This window comes from Danio aesculapii, chromosome 20 (assembly GCF_903798145.1).
Source record: "Danio aesculapii chromosome 20, fDanAes4.1, whole genome shotgun sequence".
NCBI lineage: Eukaryota > Metazoa > Chordata > Actinopteri > Cypriniformes > Danionidae > Danio > Danio aesculapii.
Genome location: NC_079454.1, coordinates 9,800,647 through 9,826,281, shown reverse-complemented (window position 1 = coordinate 9,826,281; position 25,635 = coordinate 9,800,647). Strand labels below are relative to the sequence as shown.

General features: G+C 34.8%; 1 protein-coding gene across 1 annotated transcript in view; it reads right to left on the bottom strand.

Annotated features, from left to right (window-relative positions):
• Positions 1-23,747, bottom strand: part of calm1b (calmodulin 1b) — a 32,116-nt gene extending 8,369 nt beyond the window's left edge. Inside the window, exons 1-3 of the mRNA XM_056481244.1 lie at positions 23,639-23,747; positions 7,095-7,125; positions 6,871-7,014 (exon numbers count right to left, since the gene is read on the bottom strand). Of these exons, the coding sequence (XP_056337219.1) occupies positions 6,871-7,014; positions 7,095-7,125; positions 23,639-23,641 (178 nt within the window). The 5' untranslated portion in view covers positions 23,642-23,747. The remainder of the gene's footprint in view (positions 1-6,870; positions 7,015-7,094; positions 7,126-23,638) is intronic.
• Positions 23,748-25,635: the final 1,888 nt, after the last annotated feature.

The following is a 25,635-nucleotide window of genomic DNA, read 5'->3' as shown; positions in this document are numbered from 1 at the left end:
TCTGCCACTTTTCCAAATGATCAACTAGAAGTCAAGTTACTATATGTTGTTTTTACAACTGGGATCGACGACAAGACTCTTGTCAGGTAGTGTATACTTCATTGCGTCAAATTAATGTATGTAAAATTGTTCTCTTAGCTGGTTGGTCTGGTTTGTGACTTGTACTGCTTTAAAACAAAGCCTTTTTAAAATCCCTCTTTGAAAAAAAACCCCTCCAGAGCTGCTAAAAATTGGGTGGCCACTAATCCAGTCTATAACATAAAGTGTAGCCACGCTCGGGACCCATCGTGGTCACTCACACACTTCACCAGAGAGCCGACGAAGAGATGAGTGTGTACAGGGAGGTGGGGATTCGCTAAGAGAGATCAAAAGCCACGTGACTCACTGTGGATTAGCAGGAGATGATAGTCCTCGAGGGACGGCACTGAATAATAAAAGCCGAGAGAGTGACTGTGATATAAGAGACACGGCTAGATCCCTACAGCTGGCACAGACTATAGCTGCAGCTGACCATAAAAGAGTTAAAGCACGTTTAACGGTATGAAATAGGTCAACTGTGTGGTAATAAAGACAAGGCTGGATTACCGATAGCTGTGTGGAGGCAACAGTCTAGGATTAGCCAGCCTGAAAGGAACACTGAACTTTGACTTGGGTTTGAAACCTGCTTTTGGCTTTGAGCAGATGGTGATTTAATGGTATGTGGCATAATGCAGTGGAGATCAAAACTAGAAAAAAATACAACAATTGATGTGATCCTAAAAGAGCAGCGCCCTACAATGAAAACATAGATATTCTTAGGCATAGCCAAATAATATGAGTTCAGTACATGGAAATGGCCATGGTGTGAACCTCAAACACCATTGTTTTCTCATTCTCATGTAATCTAAGCGAGTGGAAAACCAGTGGAAAACAGGCCTTAGCAGTTATTGGTGCTATTTGGCACCTGATTGTAATTTCCTTTATTATTTGACAAGCTACTGTAGTCAACATTCGAAGTGAATCAGCAATGTTTTTCAAAATTGTCTTAGGACAAGAATGAGTGCCGTTCAGTAGTTTTACGACAACTTTGATGAAAGGTGATGATCCACTTTAAATGTTGACTACTGTACATTAAACTAGCATTTTCAGTTTTCTCTGACTTCAAACCAATCCTGGTTAAACTTTGTGACAAAAGATGATAGCATTGACAAATGCAATATATGCAGCAAAGATATTTAGTGCATTCGAGGAAGTAACTTTAATATGATGAAATGTTTGCTTTAACACGGCAATATTCTAAAGTAATACAATGTGCCTTTCCCAGTTGTCAAGACCTTTGATAATGCACAAGATAAAGCTAATACTTAACACAAAAGTACAAAAAGCAAACAAAAAGACAATCACTTTTAATGAAAGTGTTATTTATTTCTTTGCCTTTTTTGGCCAAATTGTTACAGTTAACAGTTACAGCCTATTGATTATAGCCTAAATGTGGTAAGAATAAAAGGTAAAAACTAGGGATGCTTCAATCAGGATTTTTGCAGCCGATACCGAGTACCGATACCTTATCATGGTGATCGGCCGATACCAAGTACCGATATCTTGTCATGGTGATCGGCCGATACAGAGTACCAATGCCTTGTCATGGTGATCGGCCGATACCATGTACCGATACCTTGTCATGGAGATCAGGTGATACCAAGTACTGATACCATGTCATGGTGATCGGCCGATACCAAGTACCGGTACCTTGTCATGGTGATCAGCTGATACCAAGTACTGATACCATGTCATGGTGATTGGCCGATACCAAGTACCGGTACCTTGTCATGGTGATCGACCAATACCAAGTACCGGTACCTTGTCATGGTGATCGGCCGATACCAAGTACCGATACCTTGTCATGGTGATCGGTCGATACTGAGTACCGATACCTTATCATAGTGATCAGCCGATACTAAGTACCGGTACCTTGTCATAGTGATCGGCCGATACCAAGTACCGATACCTTGTCATGGTGATCGGCCCATACTGAGTACAGATACCTTATCATGGTGATGAGCCGATACCAAGTACCGGTACTTTGTCATGGTGATCGCCCGATACCAAGTACCGATACCTTGTCATGGTGATCAGCCGATACCAAGTACCGATACCTTTATAGCAGCTTATAAGCAGCTTTATAGAACATAATAGATAGCACAGATAGAAAAAAAATTTACTAACATTGCAATTTGGAAACATTGCAGAAAAATTAAGAAAAAGTTTGGAGCGCATATTTGTCGCATAAGAAGTTAAAATGCACACCTATAAATCCATTACTTTCTTACTAAAAGTAAATAGTTCTATAAACTATTGTTTATTGCAATAAGTAAATTACAAGAAGTTAGTTGATTAAATATTCACATTAAAACATATTACTTACATTTTTTTCCAGCAAGGTTTAAGTGAACTTGCAATTAGGGCTGCACAATAATTGAAAAAAAGCATCAATTAAATTAATTTAATTAATTAAATTGAATTAAAGCATCAATCAACAATTAATCGGAAAAAAAAAACGCAATCTCGATTCGAACCCCAGTATAACTACTCAAGTCAGTATAACTACTCAAGCCTATATAATGTTGAATATAATGCAAGAGTGAATCTTTTACCAGTGAAAAATGGTCTAATAATGTTGTCAATGACAGATTGCAAGCATATGTCTGAAACATAATAATTCAACTTCAGAATTATGAATAGTTGTATTATGATGTCATCACTTTACTGTGCATTACCAACCAGGATAAAGTTAAAGTCTGTTCAAGTCCACCATTCCAAGTCTATCCAAAATTTAGCATTTTAACCAACAGTAGACCTACACAGACCTAATATTATTATTGTTTATCTTACCATATGTTTGAGAAATAACAATAATAGTCTCCTTAAATTAACCTTTATTTTACATTGACAAAATTGTGAGAAAATCGTAAACACATAAGCAAACATTTGCGATCGGTTCATGAGATTGCCCAATACCAATCTCCGGCCAATCAATCGGAGCATCCCTTGTAAAAACATTTTACCCTTTTTTTTTATCTCCAAAAAATACTGGGATTGGAACTGAGAATTGACAAGAACTGAATTCGATACGCAGAATTGGAATCACTCAATTTAAAAAAAGATACCCAACTCTACCTGACAGTGAAACTCAATAAAGATTTGTACAGTGAGCCACACTCTTAGCACGGCAGATAAAAACAAGACCTTTGATCGCTACAGGATGTTGAGTCATATTAGCGCAGTCTTTCACAGGTACCAAGGGGGATCGCAACTCATTAATAGAAGCACCACTCAGCACCACTCGATTGTGCTGAGATCAGCCATTTCCAGGTCACTTCCAGAGGAGAATCTCAAAATAAGTTCTTCCCCAGTTTCCCAGCAACTGAGGTCGATGAGTGTGTGGGAATGAGATGACGAACACCAAGAGTGGATTATGCAATTACTTTTTTTCCCCCAATGCTCACATTATTTGCCATCTGACCTGGATCTCGTCACGGCTTCATCCCACAGGCCTATTGATTGACTGATTGAAGACTTGCTCAATGTGACTGGCTTCTCGATCCTCCCACAGCATCCCGGCTTGAGCATCGCTCTTTGATGAGACTGCGCTGAGAGGATCGGCGGACGCTGTTATGTCACAGCGATGAGAGGATGAGATTAAATGGTCTCACAGACAGGCTGTACTTACAGACGTATTAGTAAATGACTGTAAGCATGCAGTCTAAAGAGTGCCTTTTACATGGCATCATATGCCATTATACTGGCTTTGTAAGAACTGGATAAATGCTAAGAATGATACACAATAAAAATGTGCTTATGTGCCCTTTTCTATGCCTATTTTCATGGTTTAGTTTTTCAAAAAAAAAGTGAAAACTTGGTTTAAATTGGATTTACTCATTTAAAAGCCCTTTAAAAGTATTAAAATATTAAAATAAATTAAATTGCTGTAAATCCATTGACTAATGACCTGAGATGTGGTTTATTTTCTAATAAGTCAACAGAACGGAGTCAATTATCCCATTATACTACAGTTCACCCACACCTAAAGACACTGTTCAGATGTTGTATTTCATGTCAGGTTCGTGTCCTCAAATACCTCATGTGTTTAGCACTAGTTTCTTATGCATCTCATTCAAAGCTTTCGGTTTTGTTTTGATTTTTGACCAATGTAGGCTAACTGATAACATTTCGTGTAGTTATACTAAACTATAATTCAGTAAAAAAACTGCCTTTTGAGCAATGTTGCCTGGCACCTTTAGGAAACGACGCCATCAATGTTCAACCAAGTGAGACAAAAGGCAACTAATTAGGGCAACTGGATCCAGGTACAATTTTGTTGACTATTCTCAATAGCAAAATAGCGAAGCAACATTACTCTAGATTATTGCCTGGCAACATTGCTCAAAAAGTTGTCCTGTGTATCATCAGAGTAGAAATCAGCCAATCAGAATCAGACATTCAGCAGCCCTGTAGTAAAATAATTCTTAATTCGTTGGTAAATAGGTTTATAGGTTTGTAGAGTCAAATTATTTACCAACTGCGTTTTCCAAACATTGACATAACTCGTGGCTGAACTACAATAGTACGACGCATCGTTTGGGAAAAGAACGATGTAGTGACAAGTGTTTCCCAAAACTGTAGCTTCTCTGTCGCAGATCCACCGTTTGAACCACGTTAGTTATAATATAAAACGTTCATACAGTAATGACACTGTAAACGGGGTGGAGTAACAACTTCTTTAGAGAAAAACCCTATAATTTTTGGTGAAAATTATTGTTTTACATGCACTCGCATTTAAAAAAAATCCTATATTAGTATGGTAAAAACATGTACTCATTTTCCATATTAATTGAGTAGTAAGTAGAATATTGTTTATTTATTTTATTTTTTATGTTATTTTAGGTCTACTTTTACAATTTGACACATTCAAACCACTGCAGAGATGTTCTAACCAACAGGCCCATGTCATATACAGCGCAGATACATTTCTTAATAAATAACCTACTATAAATTAAAACCATTAACGTATGAAATGTATTTTGTTTTCACAATCTTTGGAGATGTAACATAGCCTAAATTACTCTTTTAATTAATAGGTCACCTATAGCTTTCATAATGAGCCACGGCTGTGTTCAAAATGTCATAAATGTTTTCAAAGTGCATTATGAAGGGAACGCAATTGTCAATATGAAGATCTGTAAAACTGAACTGTAAAAATACTTTGAAAGCAAATTACACCTAAGAAAGATGACTTTAATGTCTTTTTTTAAAATGATTCCAAATTTAAATGTTAGAATGTTCTAAACGAATAGGGCATAGGGAGGATAACTGTATGCTTCTAACTACAGCTCCAGAAGTGTAGTTGCAAGTGTACAAGTGTGCGATGCAGTTTGCAAATGTTCGTTTGAACGACGGATTTGGGAAACTATGTTTGTAATGAACAAACTTGCGACCTTAGTTTGCTAACGATGGTTTTCGGAAACGCAACACAGTACAATATTTGGCAAATTTTTCAACCAACATTTGCTCCACAGCTCTTTGATCAACAAAATTGTTAGTCTGGATTTAGTTATAAAATACAAATTAAAAAAATTCAAACGCTAAAAGAAGATTGTTCACACAACTACGTACATCACCGTCCCATTTTTGACTTGATGCTGCTTCCTAAATCACTTTTATAATGCATCTCTGAATACATGTTAAGTATCATTAAATAAATAAGCAGATCAAGCTTGAAAATAAACATGTCACTGACCCTATTATAAGTAAGACTTCCTGAACAAACTTTCGGTTTGACTCAACATTCTAGCATAACAACACTGCTTCAACCATTAGTGTGAGTTAAAGTCATTTAAACTGAGAAAACTCAATATCTCACTACCCATTTATGACCAGTGTTCTGCCATATCACACATTAAAGTGAATCTTTTACAAAATCATGGTGATCACTTCAGTCTATGAATTTGCTGCATCCCATACACCAATATATAAACCCTTTATAAAAGATCACTGTCTCACCATCTGAGCTTAGACAAGAATATAAACATTCCTATCATTATTTTCAATAGTATTATAGCACACTACATTGATTGTACCATTAGTTATTTAGTTTTATCTTGCTAATACTTCATTCTGATTGGTTGTGAGGTGTGCAAAATTTAATGTCAATTCTGATCACAGTTATATATAAATAAATGTGCTTCTGTCAAACATTAGTAGTAACCAAAGCAACCCAGTGACATTTGACACAGTCTTCATTCCTCTGTGAAATCTCGAGGAAACTGACATGTGCGAATCCAAAGAGCAAATGGGCATTACCCACACACATATATGCTCAAAAATATTTGCAAACCGGTAGTTACATGTTATATGAGCTATTAGATATGCACGTGTCATTTACATGCACACACGCAATCTCTCTCTCACATGCTTTCTCTCTCTGTCTGCCTCTGACTGTTGATTAAACGTGGGGGCTATAGGATCTAACATGCCATAACTGATGGAAATTCTGCCAAATATTGTGCTGGAAAGAGCAAAAGATAAGTTAGACAAGTTGTAACCACAAAATAAGCAGTATAATAAACTGGATTTTAAAGGCACTTCGCTTCACATCGGGCAGTTCTTAGTACTCAGATCTTAGCCTTCAGTGTTTATTTATTTTTTCTGATTTTATTGAATGTGCTTAGTGCAAAAACATATCAGAAATGTACATTGAGTAATAGGATAATATCCATCATTCATATCATTTGAATCCTGACCCCACATGAAAAATTATAATAATTTTTATTTAATTGAACTGTAATTAAATGAACGAAAAACGTCTTCAGCGTTTCAGTAAAACGCACTCACCGTCAGCGTCCACCTCATTGATCATGTCCTGCAGCTCTGCCTCTGTAGGGTTCTGACCCAGCGACCGCATGACGGTGCCCAGCTCTTTGGTTGTGATGGTGCCGTCTCCATCTTTGTCGAATAAGGAGAAAGCCTCCTTGAACTCTGAGAAATAAGACAAGCGGTGTTTAATTTAAGCTCCAAAATGAACAAATGAAAGAGATCTGGTGATCAACTCCTCTCACCTGCGATTTGCTCCTCTGTTAACTGATCAGCCTACGAATCAAAGAGAAAAAAAGGTTACATAGTAGAGATAATACATGTTTATAGCTTTAATATTTAAAATAAATTAATAAATGTAACATATATCTGTCCATCAAGACCAAAATACAAAAACCCGCCTCAGTGAAACTGATAAAGTGACAATTATTGCATGAAGAAGGTGAAAATGCATTTTTATTGTCTCTGACATGGTTTATGAGTTATTGATATAGCTTCATTTTTTTTCAGAAGTTATGATTTTGTTGAGTGTGTTCTCCTCGTGTTGGCGAGTCCTCTGGTTTCCCTCACAAGTCCAAACACATGCGCTATAGGTGTATTGAATAAACTGAATTGGCTGTAGCGTATGTGTGTGAATGGGAGTGTATTGATGTTTCCCAGAACTGGGTTGCGGCTGGAAGGGCATCCGCTGTGTAAAACATATGATGGATAAGTTGGCGGTTCATTCTGCTGTGGCGACTATGGTCGGGTGATGTCGACCAATTTGGCAATGTACGTTGTCTAATGTGAAACATCACGATGGCATCATCGTCGTAGGTGGTGGTGAATTAATTATTTATGAATAATTAATTAACTCATAACGAATGAATTATTAGTAGCCTACCGTTTCAACTACCTGACCCGCATGGTCTTTGTTTTACCCATAACCAAATCACAAATAAATAAACATAAGTTACACACAAATTACCACCTGTCAATCACTTTTTCTGCGGGACTCTGGCATGAATAGGCAGAGTGATCTGTGTCGTCATAATGGCGTCGACAAACTTGGTTGGTAAAAAGGTGCACAACCAACAGGAACCAACCAACAGTATCTGAGGTTTTCACTAAAATGACTAAGTACAAGCGTGAAAGCGAAAGATTAAAGCAGTGTACTGACTAGGCTTGGGGGGTAATACGGTAATATGGTATACCACGGAATCTAAAAATAGGAATGGTGTCAGTTTCAATACCGCTATACAGTCATAAAAAACAATGCACTTATATAGGAGACAAGTATTAAATAATAAATATTATTTATTTAATGCTTAAAAATGCGTGTGTGTGATTGTCATCACGGGACAGTGTTTCGGGTTTCGACAGAAAGAAAAGGGAGACGTGGTAAATACGAACTAGAGGTCTGTATTCCCGCTGCTGTACCGTGGGAGCTGAGGACCCGACCAGATTTCTTGCGGTGCGGCAATAAATTTCCGAATAAAGTGCAGGAGTGGTCAGTAACTCTTGTGTAATTTGAACGGGAGCAGGCGCGCAGTCTAACAATATCCCTCCCTCACTTGATGCTCTCTATGTGTGTGTGTGTGTGTGTGTGAATGAGAGAGAGAGAGAAAGAGAAAGAGAGAGCATGATGCTGTGCGTTGCTTGGTGCTGTCTGTGTGTGTGTGTGTGAAAGAGAGAGCGTCCAGCGCAGATCTCTAATACGAACAAGACAAACAGGTGACCGCGAACCTAAGGTCGCCTATACTGTATTCAGTTTCTGAATGGTTTAGGCACAAGCCAACAGTTTGGTGACACTGTCTGCACCTTATATCATATTTTTCTTATTATGCATGGTAATACCAGATACCGAGGTAAAATAGTGAGGAGGTTTGATGGTATCAAAATTTGGATACCGCCCAAGCCTAGTACTGACGCTGTGACATGTTACCTGATAGACTCAAAAGACCAACGAGTTGTTAGATAAAGACAAGATTAATTAAATATCACCTTTAACAACTGTAGTGAGACATGATCCAGTGGTACATCCTTGATAAACTGTCTGACGTGCACTGCTCTCTGAATTGACTGCTGGAGCTTAGAGTCAGATGCTCGCATAGAGTGTGTGTGTGGTCACATGATGTGCATTTTCAGATGAAACGCCAGTGTTGACGTGGATCGTTTTCGTTTTAAAATGTCATTTTAAAACTAAGACGTATTAGTGTAAACGTGGCCTAAGTGTGTATTTTTCGTGAGCGGGTTTTTGCTGCAAGGGGGGCGTTGCGGAGGATCGCGATGCCGGCTCAGCATTGTGATGTCTGTCGGCCATCGGCGATGGACGATGGCATTGTCTATTGATCCAACCCTAGTGGTTGATCCCTGATGAATAAAGGGACTAAGCCTTTATTTATCATGACAGTTTTGCTTGGTGTGTCTTTGTACTGATTTTGGCCAGTCGTCGATCAAAAAAACTATTTAGGTTGTGGCAAGTCCCTGTCTTAACGAGTGAATTTCTCGATTCAAATGATTCATTCAAAACTGCTGATTTATTCAGAAATTAAGCAAATGGCAGTGGGCCTTTCCAAATTTCCGCACTTGTGGTCTTGCACCTGACCCCTTGTCTACTTGCATGGCTTTTCTTTCCTATATTTGGCTGCAGTGTTCAAGTCAGTCTAAACATTACAAGTGTGTGTGTGTGAGGGACTTTCCTTTACTTAACGATACACACTTACATTGTTCTAATGCAAGTGTTTGCAGAGCTTGAGATTTTCAATCCACTGCATTAAAAAACACACAAAATCTTCTGTAGTCCATATAACAAATAACAAGATTTCGTAATTGTGGTGTTTCTAACTACAGTGCTCTGCATAATTGAGTACACTCCGTTTTGAAAATCAATATTTTTATCCATTTCTCAGTGAATATAGGCAATGTATTTTGGTGCATTTAAACAAAACAGATTTATTAAACAGCTTTAGTCACAGAACATATTTAAAAATGTAAAGAAAATACAATTAAATTCAAGCTAAATATTGCTAAATAAAAATTACAACCTACAATTTTACTTCTCTTGATTTTTCCTCTTTTTGAAATTTGTATTTGATATTTTTCTATTATAGATTATAGACTATAGATTTGGGTGTTTTTAGTTTTTGGACCGTTGTTGTAAGCTATTTTGTTAGATAAGCTCCAGATTTGGCTTTAGTACTGGTTAAGTATTGTATATGCACAAATATAATATTGTATAGTTTCCTATTAAAAGTATGAATTTAAGAGATAGATTTGTGAGGGGTGAACATATATGCTGAGCACTGTAAATAAGGACATGGCTCATTTCACACAACACTTTCTCTCTTTTTTGAGAATGAGATCCAAGATATGAGTTTTAAATGATATGCTGTATATATATATATATATATATATATATATATATATATATATATATATATATATATATATATATATATATATAAAAATTTTTCTTTCTTTAGTATTAAAAAATAAGCTTTGTACACTAAAAAACAAACAAAAATTAACAAATAAATGATACAAATAGAAAGTTCTACACTCTAAGCAAACTGAGGCTAAACAAACTAAAGGCATGTGCTATGCCCTTTCGTCTTTTTTTTTTGGATATATAGAATTAGCAGAATTATTTGACCCCCTATCCCACCCCCCGCCCGTTTATTTTTTTCCCCAAATTCTGTTTAACGGAGAGAAGATTTTTTTCAACACATTTCTTAACATAATAGTTTTAATAACTCATCTCTAATAACTGATTTATTTTATCTTTGCTATGATGACAGTAAATAATATTTGACTAGATATTTTTCAAGACACTTCAATACAGGTTAAACTGACATTTAAAGGCTTAACTAGGTTAATTAGGTTAACTAGGCAGGTTAGGGTAATTAAGAAAATTATTGAATATTTATGGTTTGTTCTGTAGACTATGCAAATATACAGTATATATAGCTTAAAGGGGCTAATAATTTTGACCTTAAAACGGTTTTCAAAAAAAAACTAAAACTGCTTTTATTCTAGCTGAAATAAAACAAATAAGACTTTCTCCAGAAGAAAAAAATATTATCAGACACACTGTGAAAATTGTCTTGCTGTTAAACATCTTTTGGTAAATATTTAAAAAAGAAAAACAATTCAAAGGGGGGCTAATAATTCTGACTTTAACTGTATATATTTCCCAAACAAAACCCATTAGCTCTATATTTTAATATTTTTGAATTTTGCAGAAAATTCAAGATTTTTTACTTTAATTTCTAAACTTTTTAAAAGTAAACCTACTATTAAAATCAGCCAATGCATTTTCAACTTGCAATTATATATATTTTTTATATTTACATCAAAACTGTGTGTCATTTCAGGAAAATTATGTTGGTTCTTTAATAAATAGATACTAGCAATGAAAGCTGCAAATATCATCATTTTTTAATATCAGCCTCACATTTGTCTTCAAAGCAATGTACCAAGTATTTACAGGAGAAAAAACAACAACAACTTTTGTTTGGTAGGGTTTCTATAGGTTTTATCAAGTTAAATTTATGACATTTTAAGACCCTCTTAAGACCATTATGAATTAAATTTTAGACTTATACAGGGCTAAACACTAATGGTTATTTCTAATGGCCTGGTTGGCCTGATGGATTATTTTTTTTTTTGCCACAAAAACGAAAAAAAATAAAATAAAATAAAATGTAATTATTATTTAGCAACATACTTTAATGTGTGAAAACAAGAAAAATCTAGTTGTAAACACATTTTTCAACATAATATTTCAAGAATTTTAGAAAATTACAAGTTTAACATTTTTAAAAGTATATTTATTGTGAAGACAATTACATGAATGAAAAATATATATTTGTTGGCTTTTGGTCCAAAGTGATTGAGTATAACTTCTATTCAACCTAATGTGTTTCTGTTATAAAACCTTTCACGAGTTCACACTTGCAATAGTTTCAGAATAAAGCGTATTTGGCGTGCTGTCCGGGGAGAGGGCTCTGAGCTCGGGGAAGACACCCAAACTCGAGTTATTCCTCTTATCAGAAAACAAAGAGGAATAGGGATTCGAGCAAAGTATCTAGCCCGGCCCCAGAACGCTCCCCCCGGGATAGTAATGCTTAAGAGGTGAGGTGACGGGGTGGTGGAGGGATGCTAAAGTTGTAAGATGCTGCAGGTAAGACAGCTTTTGGTATATATAGGGGTTTGGTCAAAAACTGATTGGATAATAGAATAATTGTCAATGACGTATTTGATACTGAAACTTCTGCGCGTGCTCCTCCCGAAATTTGTTTATAAAACATCACTAAGTTTCAAGCCTATTTATAAATATTACGTCTACTCGCCCTTACTTCTGTAAATAGTTTTTGTATGAATGGAAGATAAGGTCAAGAGATATATTGCTCTGTTATTATCATGAAGAATTGTGTAATTGTTTTTAGTTTTCTTTCCCTGATTTTATTAAGATAGATTGTTAGTGATTGGATGGATGTCGGCCCGATTGGGTAGCTTTACTTGGACAGAGGAAAATTATGACCTGTTTAAAATGATTTAAGACATACAAGACAATATTTCAGTCGATTTAAGACTTTTTAAGGCCTAAAGTTTTTAGTTTTTGATATTTAAGACATATTAAGACTTTTTAAGACCCCGCGGACACCCTGGTTTGTAACTACTTCAATAGCAAAACAGAAGAACACAAACATATTGTCTCTAAAACAACAGTACAAATTCAGTATCACATTACTTCTTGTATAATATTATTAAACTACTTCACATTTACAAGTCGCGCACATGCATGTTTTGCTTTCATAACTTGAACAACAGCACTATCGTGTTGATCACAGTGGCGTCAGATTTCAAGCTTAACAATGCGGAGGAAAAATCCTGCAGTTTGAGTCTCCAGAGTCTGTGAAAGTGGATCAGAGCTGCGAGAAAAACAAATGATGGCCATTACGAAGAGGAGGAGCGGCACTAATGGCTGAAGACAGAGCAACACACTCATTATTGTGTGTTTGCTTCATGCATGAAGCCGACTTTTGCACATGGATTGACGTATAACATGCAGCTGAGAGGATTTTTAATGTGCTGCTGTAATATGAGCATCTCAGGAGTGCTGGATAACTGGCTCTTCCTGCTGTACGGCTTATTCCAGTTTATTCCTTAAAATCAACTTGATAAGATTTCAAATGAACTCATTAGCATTAAAATAAAAGTGTTATAATTTCATTTTACAGCATTTTTATTTTAATATTAAATATAAAATACAAAATGTGCACACATTTGTTATTTAAATATGGCATTTTGATTTCTATATTATTGATTATTGCTTAAACTAAACGAACTAAACTAATATGAACACATTTCAATATTAATTACATATTTAAATTTAAAAATGTAAACCCTAAATTAATTTTCTATTTGACTATTTAAAGTAAAATAACCTTTTATAAGAAAATTATAATAAAATATGTTTAAATATGTTAAAAAATGTTTATTTAAATGTTTCAATCTGAATTATTAGCCCCTATTGAATTTTTTTTCTTGTTTAAATATTTCCCAAATTATGTTTTACAGAGCAAGGAAATTTTCACAGTATGTCTGATAATATTTTTTCTTCTGGAGAAAGCCTTATTTGTTTTATTTCAGCTAGAATAAAAGCAGTTTTTAATTTTTTAAAACCCATTTTAAGGTGAAAATTATTAGCCCCTTTAAGCTATATATTTTTTCAATAGTCTACAGAACAAACCATCGTTATACACTGACTTGCCTAATTACCCTAACCTGCCTAGTTAACATAATTAACTTAGTTAAGCCTTTAAATGTCACTTTAGGCTGTATAGAAGTGTCTTGAAAAATATCTAGTCAAATATTATTTACTGTCATCATGAGAAAAATAAAATAAATCAGTTATTAGAAATGAGTTATTAAAACTATTATGTTTAATATTACATTTTAATAAAAATTAATAATTTGTTTTAAAATTTTTAACACTTTAAATTTGTAAAAAATTACAATATTCTATAATTTTATTTTTGCATTTTAATTTAAGTATTACATTTAAATACTAAAAGTAATTTACTTTAGCAAATTTCAATTAATTTAATAATTTTTCACATTTAAATATTATTATCAATTTATCACTTATATACAAATACACTGTTTGTGAAATCTGAGTCAATGAAAGTAAAAACAATATTAAGATAAACATGTTTATATTACATTTTTATATTTAAAAGTAAATTTAAAATTGAAATTAAAATATTCTATAAATGTATTTATCATTTTTTATTTCAATATTAAAACTAAATACTAAATTTAACATTGAAATACATATTCATTTCTATTTTACTTAAGTAATATAATTTAAGAAAACAACATTTAAAATAAGCAAATCTGAATATTTTTATTACACTATTACACTTCTTATTTACACTATTTTTGAAATGTAGATAAACTAAAGGATGTAAAACATTCAAATAGACACGCTTGAAATTGTCATTACAATTTATTTTTTTTAAACATTATTTTATCCCATATGCATTTAATTCCATGTAATATTTTACAGCTCACTTCACTGGCCAGTGTCAGGCGACCCAGCGGAACAAAGAGCAGCTGCTCTGGCACTCCCTGACATCCCGATCGAGCTACATACAACTGTCTGAAACACTTTTAATGGTCAATAAAGGGGAAGCTGTGGCTGTGGGTCAATAAAGACTCACTTACATGCATGCTTTAGACAGGAGCTCTGAGATCCAACAACTCCCAAAAAGCTCAACAACCTGCTGTTTTCTGAAACAAGTTCAACATGTTACTCTATTTAATTGTTGCACTTATTTTTGACTGAACTGTCAATAACTAATGAATATGACCAACATCCAGACCCTTTTTAGCTATACCTTACATTTGAAAAATAAACAAACAAACAAACAAATAAATGAATACATTTTATTCAGGGTGTCATGGTGGTGTAGTTGGTAGCACGATTGCCTCAAAGCAGTAAGGTCACTGGTTCGAGCCTCGGCTGGGTCAGTTGGCATTTCTGTGTGGAGTTTACATGTTCTCCCTATGTTCTTGTGGGTTTCCTCCCGGTGCTCCGGTTTCACCCACAGTCCAAAGACATGCGGTACAGGTAAATTGAGTAAGCTAAATTGGCAGTAGTGTATGTGTGTGAATGAAGTGTGTGGATGTTTCCCAGTGATAGGTTGCAGCTGGAAGGGCATCCGCTGCGTAAAACATATATAAGTTGGTGGTTCATTCCACTGTGGCGACCCCAGATTAATAAAGGGACTAAAAAAAGAAAATGAATGAATAAATATATTATTTTGTACATACAAATATATAACAAGTGGAACATTTAAATTTCAATATGAATTTGCTCATTTAGCCATGAAATATTAAATTATATTTATATTTAATATTTATTAGAAACATATCAATGTAAATGTAAGTTGTTTCGTACTTGTGAGTAGAATTAAAATATTACATTACATTTTATTTTCCATAATAAATTTTATAGTTTGATTTAAATATTTAAACATTTTAATATTTACATAAAAATTGTATGAAAATAATTTATCATATTTTATTTCAATACTTTCACATTACATTTCATGAGCTTAAATAAATTACTAATGTTTTAAATTAAGTGATAACGGTATATTTTTATATAAAAATAATTAAATGTCATATTTATAAAAAATATAAAAATATGAAGAAAATATATAAAGAAAAAAACTATAATTTCAGAACACTTTTATTTCAATATTAAATGTAAATATACTATATATAGATTCATTTATTAAAAAAAAAAATTCTGTCGGTGCCAATAGCCTAGTGGTTAAGTGCACCATGGTGCTCACGGCGACCCGAGTTCAGTTCCCGGCTCGAGGTCCTTTGCCAACCTTTCCTCTCACTGCTCCCAATAATTTCCCATCTGTAATCTCCACTTCGCTACCCAAATTAAAGGTAAAAAACCCCTAAAAAATTATTAGAAAAATATTAACATTTATTTGTTAAATGTATTTATTAATTTAAATGAATTAATTCATATTTAATTTATAACATTTATAATAATAATTTATATATATATATTTTTTTATATAATGGCAAACAATATACTGTTTGTGTCTAAACTATTTGTACTATTTTTACATTAAGTTATCATTTGATATTATAATAAATACACGAAAACTTTAAGACTCTTAAGCCAGAATCAACCACTACATAGCTACATTTTCATCTATATTTCATCATTTTCCAAAACTGTGCTTTAATTTCAGTAAAAGCGACGCTTTGAAAGAGGTTTGTAAAAACTTTCAGCCACATATTTCCAAATGTCCTCAAATGACCAGCACGATTATTTACAAAAAAAAAAAAAAAAACAACAACCATAAAAACCTAGACTCAAACCAACTTGTGTAAAATGTAACCTGTTTACTGTATTTTCTCTGACCTCCAGAAACTCCAGAGTTGAATGATATCCTTACTTTACACTGCATGCGACATTTACAGTCACCCATCTGCGGTGAGACGTGTTTGTTTAAACTGCTGTCCTGCCGCTTATTAAAAATGTTCAGGCAAATGAATGTAGGTCAGAAAGTGCAGTCCAATCCTCAAGAGTAACCACACATAAAAACACATCAAGTTTCAGTGAGCATTACAACCCAGCTTCACCCAGGACATCTGTCTCCATCCAGATGCTGATCCTCCACACAAAGCCAACATAAACATCAAAACATCTGCAATGTAAAACAAGTTGACGTCTACTGCCAGTGCAGAACATCAGAAAGACGTACAGAGCTCATAGTTAAAACCTCACCCTGCATTTACACTTATACTTACGGTAATACTTATTACTTGTCATTATTTTTTGTAAGTTCCACCACAATAACTATAAATATATAGATATAACGATAAACATATTTGCGTCTTGAAAATTGTTTATTTTTAGTTCACGCTTTTCGTTTGGCATTAACACTTTGTGACCAGCAGGTGTCTTCAGTGTGCTACTAGCTACTTCTCTGACCAGTAAATCTACATTTTAAAGAGCCCCTATTATGGGTTTTTGAAAGTGAGCTTCCATGCAGTGTGTAACACAGCTCTAAGTGAATAAAAAAACATCCAGCTGAGGCTTAAATCTAAAAGTGCAGCATGTTTAAAACTACTGATTCTTTAGCGAAATAGTTGACTCAGAGTCAAATAAATGAATCAGGGCTCGAAATTAACCTTTTTTTCTTGGTAGCACAGTTACTCCTAACTTCAAAAATTTAGGCACACCAGACAAAATTTAGTCGCACCCACCAAAAATTATGAGCACAGTTATTGCAGGTTTTATATTAACAGATTAATTGCATTTGAAATCAACTCAATTAGCTTCTTTACAATGTCATCTGTAGCTTTAAATTGCGTGAACTCTTTATATTTTTAATGGATTCTGACTGGCGTTCAGAATTTTAGCATTTATTAGCTGAGAAAAAAGTCATTCTGACAGTGATCCCAACAATATCGTTAAAGTTGTGGTCTGAACTCTGCTGTTATTTTACATTCAGAATGATTTAAGAACATTTATAGTTATCGTGCCTGGGCCTTTACTCGTAATATTCATCAGGACACGTGAGATTCTACTATGGTTAATTTGGCTAAATGTATACTGGTTTGTATAAAATAATAGGTTATTGTAGTGTTGTTAAAAAATTAATCACGACTAATCACGTTGTAATACATTACAGATTTTTACCTGAAACTGTGGTCTTTGGTAATTCATCTAATCAGAAATTCAACTGCATCAGTACTTTAAAGTCTGTGTGAAGTCAAAATTTACAATGTTTATTTTGCTTATTGTTATTTGTAAGGGGAACAATTAATCTGTGCACGTAATCCACTGACAAAATAAAATTGTTTTAGTAATCTTCATTTAAAGTCTGACCGTTTGTTCTTCATTTGGAGTGGCGACCTTCTGTTGATGTCAGTTTGATGGCTTCGGCATCAATATTCTTAACCAAGCCCGTCTTACCATTAGTTAATGTGCAAAAACAAAGCCTCACCCCCTAAACAACAATCCATTTCATTTGGAAGTCCATAAAAAAGTAATAAAAAATTGCAGAAAATATGCAGAATTGTTGCATAATTCCAAATAAATATATTACGATCCACAAATAAATGTAAAGTGATTGACAAAAACCAAGCATATTCACTAAATAAATGGAACGAGATCCACAAATAAATCTTAGACTTCCACAAAGATGAATTATATTCACAAGTAAGTTAAATTAAACTTGCAGATAAAAAACACACTCACAAATATTTTATTTTAAATTCTACACAAACAATTTTGCCTGACATTTATATGGGAATTGCGTGTCCTGTGCATTTGTAGATTAGTGTGCAATTGTTGGTAGCTCTCAGTGTATTTGTAGATCGCTGTGGGTATTTGTGGGTAGTTCTCTGTACATTTGTGGGTTTTGAACGAGTTCTAAAGCCAAGACGAACACTGATCCACAAATAGACGGACTCCACCGATCTTCTACTTAAACCAATCAAATGGTTTCCGCTACATTCATTCTTCCATGGCGGGGCGCCACGCCAAGAATCATCCCGCCACGGCTACATTACAGCTTCTCATTCAAAACATTCAATTTTTTTAATAGCGGGTGATAATTGCACCAAAACGTATTAAAAGGTAAGTGAATTATAACAGCGCAAACTTTTCTGTAACCGTAGTAGTGCTGTGCGTAATTTGTTTAACCCTTTAAGGTTACGTGCTGACTGACTGACTGTGACAGATGCGTGATGCTTAAGGCCAGCAAACTTTATTTCAGGACACATTAATACCGGAAGCATTCATAAATATTCCTAGCAAATCTAATAAATCCTGGAGACATACTCGTTACATAAATGCACTAAATCGCACCTCAGCAGCGTTTATTTGAGAGCGCACAAGAAGATCTGCACGCTCTTAAAGCGGCTTATATTTGAGGGGGCGTGAAAGAAGTTTTGTGCACGAACAGAAAAAATCGGCGCGCAAGCAAAGAGATCCGCATGCTCGTAGGCTATTTCATAAATGTGATCTCGACTTCTAATACTGCTCTCACGACATTTGTCATTGAAATAATGGCACAGGTATTTGGTAGATCTGTGTAAAAAAGGCCTGCCGCCACAGCTGGAAAAAATCCTAGAGGAAACACTGAATCAGATACCGACCTCGTGGTGCTGACCAATCGTTGCTTGTTCTCACTCCAACCAATCACGCTAAAGATACATTAAAATAATATACATTTACATCATCATTATTTTTAATTTACAGCAACAGCAAACAGTCCCGAGCATGTTCACAACAGTCTGGAGCACGTTCTGTTGCATAATAACATAAACTCACAACTTTTTGATGAAGTTGCAGCATCCAGGATGAGCACCAGGAATTACCATTTTGACAAATGATACGCACACGTGTCCTACTTTGTTTTAAATAAACAGTGTCAAGTCACTTGAGTTTACATGTGCGCAAACATAATTACACAACAGAAAGCTTGCACTCGACTGTTGTGTGTGAGGACTACTTGCAGACTCTTTGGATTAAAGGTGATGATGTTCAGTTTCTTGCAAAGACTTTCACTTCAGAAGTCACGGGTATTAATCTTGTGTCGCCTTATTATTATTTTTTTGGACGCTCAAAGTGTCGGTAGCCATTGACTTTCATTTTATTAATCACCTAAAGACCACAGTTTCAGCTAAAAAATGTCTTTAAAGTTCTCCTGAAGAAAAAATGCAGTAAAGGAATAGTTGAAATGAAAATTACCCCACAATTTACCCTCATACCATCCTCTTTGTGTAAAACTTTTTGTCTATCAGACGAACACAGTTTGAGTAGTTTTAAAGGGCACCTATCATGCCCCTTTTTACAAGATGTAAAATAAGTCTTTAATGTCCCTAGAGTGTGTATTTTAAGTAGTGGTGGGCCGTTATCAGCATTAACGTGCTGCATTAACGCGAGACTCTTATCGGGCGATAAAAAAAAAAATCGCTGTTAATCTATTCTCAAAGTTGAGTTGGGAGCTGGGTCTATTCTACGCAAGCTATGATGACTTTCACCTTGATAGTTTAGCGCGGATGTATACCTGGCCGAATTGCACTATAGGTGGCGAGAACGAGTCTTCGAACCTGTGTGTAAGCCATCTGTGAAATTACCACATCTAACGTGACGTGCTAACATGGATGCAGTTCACTAGAGTAAATCTGATTAATGTTAGCTCCACATCTAACTATCAGGCACATGTAGAGTTTATGCATTCGAGTAAAACATATACAAATAAAATGGACCGGGTGCTTTTTAAAATGAATGACGGTGAATGTAAGTCAAACCGATGAGCCGTCTGACAAAAAAGTGCCCTTCTGAATCAAATCAGTAGGATGCCCTTCTGGATCTTTCACTTACTTCGAAGACACTACTGACTACGCTTACATGAACATCTGTAATCTAGTTACTTGCCTTAATAGACAATAATATAATGAAGGTGTTTACGTGAAGTGTTTTCATGTAAAGGTTTCCTGTAATTTTGGGTGACTTTAAATGCAGTTCAGCAGTTTCACCTTCACTCATGAACATTTCATTCATGCAGTTTCTCAAGCAGTTTGTGATATATTTTGGAAACAGGAGATGAGCCCCTGTTCTAATGCGCCACCTGGTTTGAGAAACCCATTCTCAAAGACTTACTTTTAGTAATTATTTGGGTAGCACACATATTCTGAATGACTTCGGCAGAGAATGACCCATTTTAATCAAATTAATCTAGATTTAAAAAATGTATCTATGCCCAACTATAATTTTAAGTTTCAGATCAAAATACCCCAACAATGATTTATAACTCTTTGAAACTGCCCCTTTTAGGCTTTGATTCTAATTGTGCCATTTTGGTGACTGTCACTTTAAGTTCAAATTAAGGTTAATTGTACATCTGTACTTAATTAAAACGATATAGTGTTATTACTATTATTATTTTGCAGTAATTATTTAGTTTCTGCTTCTGAACACTGTTTAACTCACCAGAAATAAATCTTTTGTCTATTTTACTTAACTTTGCTTGTCATTTAAAATGATATATTATGCAGACACACTCCCCTAACAGATCACCCCAAAATTTCTAAGCTATCAAGTAAATATACAGTTGAAGTCAGAATTATTAGCCCCCCTGTTTATTTTTTTCCCCAATTTCTGATTAACAGAGAGATTTTTTTCAACCCATTTCTGAACATAATAGTTTTAATAACTCATTTCTAATAACTGATTTATTTTATCTTTGCCATGATGACAGTAAATAATATTTTACTAGATATTCTTCAAAACACTTCTATACAGCTCAAAATGACATTTAAATGCTTAACTAGGTTAAACAGGCAAGTTAGGGTAATTATGCAAGTTATTGTATTACGATGGTTTGTTCTGTAGACTATCGAAAAAAAAAAAAAAGCTTAAAGGGGCTAATAATTTTGACCTTAAAATGGATTTAAAAAAATTTAAAACTGCTTTTATTCTAGCCAAAATAAAGCAAATAAGACTTTCTCTAGAAGAAAAATATATTATCAGACATACTGTTAAAATGTCCTTGATGTGTTAAACATCATTTGGGAAATATTTAAAAAAGAAAAAAAATTCAAAGGGGGGCTAATAATTCTGACTTCAACTGTATATCGCATTTAATGAAAAAATTGCAATGTCAGTTTTTCCAATATCGTGAAGCCCTAGTTTTCGCAATAATGGTATGGGATATGCAATATTCATATAGCATAGTGTTGCAATAAAATACTTGTTTCATAGATACACCAAAATAAAGAACAATGGCATTTAATGTTGGTGTATCACTATTGACACTGACTGTTTATCCAAATTTGACCAATCAGGTGTGGCCTTGCTATCTTTATACCGGCCTACACAGAAGGTGCTATTCTTGTATTGGTAAGAAGGTGAACCTAAAGCTGAAAATAAATAATAAAAACAGGAATAGAGACAAGAGAGGAAATTAACAACCATCAATAAGATTCAGAATATCTGCCCAAGTCTTAGTTTATTCGTAGTGTCTAAATATTTGCACTTCGACAGGTTTCTTTAGATCAGAAAAGTTTATTAGGTCAGAAAAATATCCATTATTACCTGTATGATCATTACATAACCTTAAATCATATATTTTTTTTAAAAATCAGTAAAAACAACTTTTCTCTATATCCATATCGCTCATTTTTTTCCCAATGGCGTGCAGTCATATTCGAGGGAATAATTAAAAAATGTGAAATACTTCTGTAACAAAAACCCATTGATCTGCATCATAAGACATGCATTTACACCCTGGCAGTATATGGGTTAGTTTCGTGATGGATTTATGTGCTTTTGGGATGCTTAAAAAACATGGCAACTATCCAACGCCATTATACATCATGGAAGAGGAGTCAGTATAAAATTATAAACTACTCTGACCGTATTTGTCTGATGGAAAAAAGTCAAATATATTCTGAAGATGGGGTGAGAGGATGAGTAAACTCATTCATATTCCTTTGGCTTAGTCCCTGATTTATCAGAGGTCTCCACAGTGGAATGAACTGGCAACTATTCCAGCATATGTTTTACGCAGCTGATGCCCTTCCAGCCGCACCCCAGTACTGGGAAAGGATAAGTAAATTATGTGGTAATAGTTTAACCTTTCACATACAGAACGTGTGTAAATCTTTACAATAAACGCACAAAACAACTAAGATCTTGCACGAATTTGATGTGAAACTTCAAGAGTTGTTCTTCTTGACAAAACATACGAGACAACTAGAGTCTTCTTTTTCAGTGAAGAAACCTGAGAGGCTTTTAAATCTTGTTGTTTAGAAACATCTTTAAAAAAAACCTCCAACAGGTTCTGTTTTACTAGGATGCGCAACTACACATCACACCAAATGTCGAACAACACCTCTCCGATACAACAAACCAGGCGGCAGACATTTCACAAAAGACACACCTTTTATTTGCATAAGCTACAGTGACTAGAGAGAAAATACAGGAAACTGAGCACCAGCTACACCCTTTTAGTCTACGCAACAGTGTGGTGGTTTGCTCAAAACACCAGCGCCTGTCATATCAGCGAGGCCTTTAAATGCCTGTAAAGTGCTTTTCCGCTGCAAACACCGGCCCTGCTGCTGTAATTCAGTCTTTGAGAGGAGATGGATGATGCAACAGAAGCTGAAGGAGCCACATCCTCATCTGAGACACATCTAACGGCCATCTCCATCATGTACCATCAGTCATATTTCAGCAAACATGAGCATGACGTGTCAACCCTGATGATGAACCTCAACCCAAATGAACACTTACACTTGACATGTCTGTCTGATTCAAATATGACAGGTACATGGGTTACTGTGTGATCTAATGGTGATGTAAATTAAACTTCATTCTTGCTCTAGGACACAATATAATAATTATTATCATGTATGTAGGATTCCTCATGTTTCTGGAGCTGTGTAACCCGTATGTGTGTGTCTACGATCTAAAGGATGTAACAGTTGCGCAGTTGTAGATTCAGACTGTTGCATCACTGAGCTACACCTCAACAGCAGGTGCTTTAATAAAGCGCTGTGTTTACCGTACAGTGTAAATAATTATATGGGAAAGTTACATTAACAAACGAATATTTATCATGATTAATACTATTATGATGCTTATTATTATTATTAATATTTTTAAACGTCATTTCAGACACTCGCCCTGCACGCTAACCGACTCTTAAGGTGTGTTGAACAGAGTGTGAGGTAAAAGACGGACACGTACCATGTTTGTAGGGCGCGCGGGTGCTGATGATAATCTCCAGACCGGACTGAACGCGAGTCTCTCCGGGATGCGCGGGCTCTGGCGCGGCTCTGGCTGTGGACTTGGCGAGAAGAAGCGCGCATGTATTCATCCGCCGCGCACTTCCTGACTCCCTGAGCCAATCACAGGCGGCGTTACAGCGCCGATGCAGAACGCAGAAAACACTAGCCGTGCGTCCTGCTGAAACACTGACGCGTCCGGAGGATGAAGGTGATGGAGCAGGTGCACAACTGTTGTTCACATTTACAAGTTCTCTGGTTTCCCTTTTAAAGGAGTAGAAGATGTGAGTAACTGTTAAAGCAAACTGACTGGCTTGAACCTTTTCATTTTGGGACGTACAGTCGTCACATATGTTATTTACTCTTGTATGACTACTAATAAGGGCACTTGTGTTTGGCAGCGGGCACCATACCGAAAAGGGCTCTCAAAAAGTGTTTTAAAAGATTTCATAAAGGTCATTTTAGTCTGACCTGAAACTTGTAAAGTTAGCATTCACTTACACAAGAGTTTTAAAATGAAATAATTTTATTTCAGAAAAAGTACAAAGTACAAACATATTAAATAGATTATCTTTCATTATATTAATACATTTACTAGACTATAAATAGACTGTTTTAGTATTTAAATAATTAAAAATCTTCTAAAATTGCTAATTGTTTGTTAATTTCATTGTGAGAGGTTAATTATAGCCAATAGTTGAAGTCTGTGGAAGGATTTTAATTTCACACAAAAACTGTTGCAACAAATAAATGATAGACTAAAGAATAACATATTTACTCTGCGGTTTTTAACATATAATTTAAATTAGTGCGTAATTTAATATTAATCATTGAATAAAAAGGTTTTTGTGTACAGTTTTTCTGAAGATCTGGCTCTTTGATGAACTCAAGCTGTGTGGACTATTTTCTCCATGCGGAAGGACACGTAGACTTCCCTACGCTTGAGAATTCACCGTGTCGGTTTGTTACGTAGTGGCTGATTGGTGGACGCGGACCTGCAATATTATACACAGTGTTGAGGGGGGCTTTATTGGCCGCCCTGGACCTGCAATGCACCAGGCAACAGCGTTAGAATAGATATCCTAACAAAGATCTTATTAAAACTTTTCATTTGTTAACATTTATTTATTCAAGCACATTTCACTGGCATTTGGCTACATTAACACTATATACATTATGTATAAAAATAGAGGAAGTGCATTTTGTAGAGCACTTTCTATTGGTTAATGTGAGACTCATGAGTAAATCAACCTCATAAATATATTTAGAAATATAACATATAACATCCATACATTTTTTAAAAATTCATTCTTTCATTTTCCTTCGGCTTAATTCTTTTATTCATCAGGGGCAGCCACAATGGAATGAACCACCTATTTATAATCCAGCATATGTATTACACAGCGGATGCCCTTCCAGCTGTAGCCAAGTTCTGGGAATTAAAATAAAATAATTGTTATATCTTTAATATAATAATAATAATTATATATATAATAATAATATACATTCATACAATATTGGGATTGTATGTCATTCATGTTAAACATTTCAATATAAAGATCCACATATATACAGATTTTAATTTAGCAAATTTCACAAAAAAATATAAAAATAATAAATGTATTATATTTAGTCGTTTTATTTTTTAATTATTTGAATAATATACAAAAATAAATACTGTATAATGAATTATATACAGTAATTAAATCATTCAATAATTTTTTTTATGACTTAGTCCCTTTATTAATCTGGGGTCGCCACAGCGGAATGAACCACCAACTTATCCGGCATGTTTTGCGCAGCGGATGTCCTTCCAGCCGCAACCCAATACTGGGAAACAGCCATACACTCTTGCATTCACACTCATACACTACGGACAATTTAGCTTATTCAATTTATCTATACCGCATGTCTTTGGACTTGTGGGGGAAACCGGAGCACCCGGAGGAAACCCACGGC